The sequence below is a fragment of the Hydra vulgaris genome, chromosome 02, assembly GCF_038396675.1.
Source record: "Hydra vulgaris chromosome 02, alternate assembly HydraT2T_AEP".
Classification (NCBI taxonomy): domain Eukaryota; kingdom Metazoa; phylum Cnidaria; class Hydrozoa; order Anthoathecata; family Hydridae; genus Hydra; species Hydra vulgaris.
The window spans coordinates 60983088-60989087 of NC_088921.1; the positions used below are offsets into that span (position 1 = coordinate 60983088).

The 6000-nt window shown below is 28.7% G+C and overlaps 1 protein-coding gene across 5 annotated transcripts in view; it reads left to right on the top strand.

Moving 5' to 3' along the window:
* Positions 1–4893, top strand: part of LOC136077078 (zinc finger protein 91-like) — a 32134-nt gene extending 27241 nt beyond the window's left edge. For all 5 annotated transcript variants that reach the window (XM_065791598.1, XM_065791600.1, XM_065791596.1 and 2 more), the window contains one exon: positions 1175–4893. In XM_065791598.1, coding sequence (XP_065647670.1) covers positions 1177–4728 — 3552 coding nt within the window. In that variant the 5' untranslated portion in view covers positions 1175–1176 and the 3' untranslated portion in view covers positions 4729–4893. The remainder of the gene's footprint in view (positions 1–1174) is intronic.
* Positions 4894–6000: the final 1107 nt, after the last annotated feature.

A 6000-nucleotide genomic window follows, 5' to 3' on the forward strand; every position in this document is an offset into this window, starting at 1 on the left:
CACTTTTTATATATACTTATATATATTTATATATATATATATATATATATATATATATATATATATATATATATATATATATATATATATTTATATATATATACACATATGTGTTAGTGTATCACAAAAAACAAATATTTAAAATGACTATACATACAACCTAAATATGTTCTTTATATATCAAAATCACACTGTAATAAAAAGTTTTTAAATATAAAATGGGATCCCCTTGAACATTTAACAAATTCTTTTTTTATCAAAACTATCAAATTTTTTTTTTTAAGTTTATCATGTTGGTTCAACAAATCCCTAATATTATCTAATAATTTTTATTTTTTAAGTTTATCATGTTTGGTCTCTAAGCGAAATTATATTAAAATTTTATTATAATTATTACTATCAATAGAAAGTAGCATATTATATGTCAACAGCTATTACTACAGTGCTAAGAATTTTTACGTCAACATTTTTCTAACAATGTAAGTATATTACAATCCATGTGTTTCGGAACAAGGTAATAGACAAAGAGTATTTTTTTTAAAACTACGCAAGTTACAAATTGTTTAATTTTTCAAAATAACTTAAAAATCAGAGCTGCCAATGTTTACTTAATACTTATAATTTTCCTCTGTTTTAGGTGATATTAAAATATATATTAAATAAGAACAAGTTTATCATTTTGATATTTCGCACTTTCTATGGTATATCTATTTTTCAGAGTAACTATTTACTCTGTTCCCTAGAATTCTTTATATGAATTGTAGGGAACAGAGTAAATTTGTTTTTGTGGCTTATTGTGAAAAACGACAAGCCACAAAAACAAATATTTGAGAAAAATGACTTTAAAGTTTTATTTAAATCTATAAAATCAGTGCTTACCTATTATTTTCTCAAATTTATACATCATAAAAATACTAATGGATATTATATATTAGACAAAAAAAAACAAAAAAATAACTGTGTATACTATTTATGATTATAAAAATGATAATAACTCATTTTTGAAAAAAGTGTGGCTTGTCATTGTTGCACAATAAGCCCTTCATATATATTTTACTTTTATTTTTTTACTATATTTACTTTGATTATCCATTAGAAATAATCTATTTCAATAAACTAGAACTATTATTTTGTTAAAAAGTAATATTTATCAATTTATTTTTGTATATTATAGGTATGAATATTAAAGAGGTTAATGTCAAAACTATGCAATGCTCTTTATGTAACTTCAGCGAAACTGGATTAGATCGTTTAGTGGCTCACATACGTAGTCATATTAAACCAGAACCAACTTCTAGTTGTACTTCTTATCAAATCGAAAACAATTCTTTGTTAAAAACCTCTCATTATAAAAATGTAAAAGTTCTTGAAAATTCTTATGATGATGACTATAATAGTTTACAAAATAATTGGTCACCAAATATCGAAGTAACTAATCCACGTTCAATTAATAAATTTGATATGTCTGTACGGAATTCTGAAACTTTTAAACACGATTATTCACAAAAAAATTTTGAATGTACTCCAAGACCAGTTTCTTTGGCAAGAACAACTTATCAACCAATAGAAGATATGTTTGTTCCTCAAAATATTGGTAAAAGATTGATCTCAAATTCAATATCTAGTTATTTTCCTGTTACCCCAGATCAAATAATTTCTTCCCAAGACCATACTTTATCACAGGATAATACTATCCAAAACTTTTGTCAGTATTTAGAAGCAAAGGGGCATCACCATTTTTGTTGTCTTAACACTGATTGTCTCAACCACAAACATTTAAGATGCAATGATTTAGCAAATAAAACTTGCAACCCAATAGTTTTACCTCAGTCTCATAGCACATTAAACTTTCCAGTAATGAGTCATAGTTCTTCATCAACAATCCAAAATGCTTTAGAATCACACAGTACTTTGACAATTGGTAGCTTTACTTCAACTGTGCAAAATAATATTAGTCAGTCATCAAGTTTTGCTACACAAGTATCTAACCTTGTTTCATCAGAAGCATCTTGTTCATCAGAGGGTCTTCCTAATATTTACTTCAGTGATAATTCTTGTAAAATTGCAGGTGCGTTAAACAATTATAATCATGCTAATGATTCTTTATTTAAATTACCAAATAATGGAATGATTTTAATGAATTCTGCCAATGACATTAACTCAATTGTTTCATCATTAAGTTGTCTTGAAGGATTATTATTAATTCCTTTAAAGAGCACAAAAGAAGTTTCAATTCAAACAGATCCTATTGAAAATCTGTTTTTTTCGAAGCAGCTGCAAGTAGCATGTGTTCAAACTGAATTGAAAATGGGACAAATATCTGAATGTGACTTTAATGTTGAAACAACTACTTTTCCAGACTTTATTTCAACTGAAGATTTGTTTGAATGTTTAATTTGTGGCGATGATTTTATTTCTAAAGTAATGCTTCAAGAGCACAACATTCAAAAACATTCTTTTTTTTGTGATAAATGTGATCACGTGTCTAACAATGCAACTGAACTTTTGGTTCACAATAATGCATGTGGAAAAACTGATCCTCAAATGATTTGTCAAGATTGTGAAGAAGTTTTTATTTCATTAAAGAAATTAAATCAACACAGAATCAAAACACATAAAGTACGTATGCCGTTTCGATGTGGTATTTGTAGTACTCCTTTTGAGCATCACAGTTTTGTATTAGACCACATCTCTATGCATGAAGAAATTACATTAGAATTCAAATGCAGATACTGTAACAAAAATTTTCAAACAGCAGATGCTCTTAGTAAACATTACGTTCGCCATAAGTCAGTAAAGGTTGTTTATGAATGTCGTTTTTGCAAGCTTTCTTTTGACTCTAATCAATTACTAATAGAGCATATTGGTGTTGAACATGTTATTTCTGATACATTAGAAAATGAAATGAGTCCTAATTTAACAGACAAAACTGATATTCCTAATAATGAAAATCCCTCTTCTATGAACAATTTAGTTAAAACTAAAAAGCTGTTATCAAAGTATAAGGGTGGACATATCTGCAAAGGTTGTATGTTAATTTTTAAATCAAATAAATTTCTGGTAAAACACAAGTTTAGATGTGTTAAGAAAATGCAAGGTGTAGCATCTTCTACTTGTGACGTTTGTGCAGAGTTTTTTATTTCAGATGCGCTAAAAAAACAACATTTAAAAATCCATCATAAAAGGTTTAATGGTTACCGTTGCATCAAATGTTTTAAGGTTTTCAAAACGTGGATGCTCTTAAAGGATCACACTGAGCGTTTGCATACAAAAATATCATGCGATGACTGTGGTGAGAAATTCATTAGAATGATTGATTTAAACAGTCACAACTTAATATTTCATAAGAAGCCGATAAGTGATAAATATAAACCAGAAAGCGATGAATATAAGCGTGACCAATGTGATTTAGTGATGCAAACATCTGATTTAAACTGTCATGAAAAGAAGGAACTTACTGATCTTTCAATTGCTACAACAGATGCGACATTAAATTTATCTACTAATTCTTCCAGTATACCATCTACTCTCAAGGTCATTTTCAAAGGTGCTTCTAAGTTTGATACAAAGGTGACTCCGAATGATTTATTAAAAACTCATTACCAAGAAAATTTAGAGCGAGTGGTTCCAAAAACAAATCTTAACAAAAACAAGTTTATTTGCTCAATTTGTAATAAAGTCACCAAAACCTCTATTGGTCTTCAATTTCATCATACTCGTGTTCATGGTATGAAAAAAGTCAATAATATTGAAAAAATTAAACTAGCTAAACTTTTTCACAAGGGGAAAAAGTGTATAGATTTACTGTCTGTTGAAGAAACCAAACACAGCAGCGTTGTTTTTGAGTCTGATCGAATGGCCCAAGAACTCTCTGAAAAAAATATTTCCGTGAACTCCGAAACAAATAATTGCCATTTTCAACTTATGGATTCTGCAAAAATAACTTCGACTAAAAATCAATGTTCAGACCTTATTCCTCAACAACATAAATGTCTTAAATGCAAGAAATTATTTAGCAATTATAGAGGTTTTTTAGTGCATTTTAGAAAAACCCACAAATCAATTGACTCCGTTGAAAATCAATCGACGCCATCCATCAGCACTGTAAGCGATTTAACCCCAACATTGTTTAAAAATAAGTTACCTCATGCAGCCCTTGATACCAAGATATCCTTAGATTGTCCAAAATGTGAGCGTACTTTTGCTCGTAGAAAAGCTTTAGTAACTCATATGTTAACTCGTCATCAAATAATGGAAAAAAACCATTTAGAGTATTGGCCTAACGGCATACCGAAATTAGCCGTTTCGGCATCTAATTGCACTAAGTGCAAAAAGAAATTCAGTTATAAAGGAGCGATGATAAAGCATTGGTATGAATGCAAAGGACGACGTTCTGTTTTTAAGAATGCTCAGATACATGAACAGAAAAATGTTGAAAATGTTGCGAAAAGCAACGAAAATGCTTTGTGTGTAGTTGAAAACGTGAAAGGTCCTCCTGCATGTTTTATATGTGATCGTTTATTTAACATTAAACGAGATCTAATTCTTCACGAATTTAAAGTTCATGGAATAAGATGGATGGGTCAAAAACGAATACTGCCAAAAAAGGTACGCAATTTACCCAAAATAAATGAATTCGTTTTTCCAAAAGGTAAAAAGAAAAGGAAAATAAGAGATAATGAAACAATTGAAAATAAACGAAAACGATTAGTAGTCAAACACGGATGATGTAATGTTTTGTAAAAATTCTTCAAATTTTTTGAATAACTATAATTATAGCTACTATTTTTTTTAAATCAACCATTATGAAATCTTTTTTTTTAATTTAAGAACCAAAAAATGTATTTTTTTTTTACTTTATTAGTTTATGACTCGAATCATATTTGATGATGATATTGGCTTCTTAACTTATTCAAGAATATTGTTCTTAAATATTATCACAAATTTCTCTCAGTTCTCAAAAGGTAAAGATCTCATTCTGTATTTAGTTTATAATTAACAGTTGTATATAGTTACGCTTACTTTGAATAAGAAAAATTTTGAAATATTGAAAAAACTATAAAAACTTTTAAATCTTCTAACCGTGCGCCAGTGTCTTTTCCTCTTCCCATATTAACACATTCTTATACTTCAGCGTACATTTTCTCTGGCTTGTTTGCGCATTAGGAATTCAATTAACACCGTCCTAAATTTTCCCTTAATTTGGCAATTTTATGCGTAATTTACATAAAATATTGATCGAAAAGATACCTATAAATAATTATAGATCTGAATCAGTATTTTCTATATTTCTCGAAAATTTTTGTTGTAGTATTTTATAATAGATTATAATGCGAAACCCTTTTTTTTTTAAAGAATCCATTTAGCTGAACACACCATATTTAAAAAAGTAGAACAAATTGATATCTCGAGCCTTTTTACAAGGGCTTAATGCAAAGGGGGTGAGAATTTTAGTCCATATCTAATAAATGGGGGGATTTTTTCTCAAATCTAATAAACGGGTGGTTGTATTGATAGTGGGGCGGGGGGTGGGGAGGACTTTGTTCAAAATTAATAGACGGGTTCATTTTTTTTCTTTTTATAAAAAAGGTACCTCTTCTAGTTCTAATAAACCAAGAGGGTTTAATTCGGTAACGTACTAAAAGAATTTCTCAAAAGAAAATGAACGACTTTTAAAACAGGTTTTAATACCATTATAAACAATGATATTTAAATTATAATATTTTTATTTAAACAGATCCTCAAAAGCTTTCCTGACTGTTATATAGTTCCATTTAATAGCACCTGTTTCCACATTTGCATTATTTTCTTCGTCTGATGCTCTTTGTCGTATTGATTTATAACTAATTTTTCTCCTTTACAGTCAAATAACTCATCTCTTTTGATGTATTTTTGGTATTCTTTTTTCGCGGCCTACATGCATTATTTGAAAGTTTTTGTGAGAATGGCGCATACTGACACCATGCTCATTCATCCAGGTATTCATCCAATGTTTGGAGA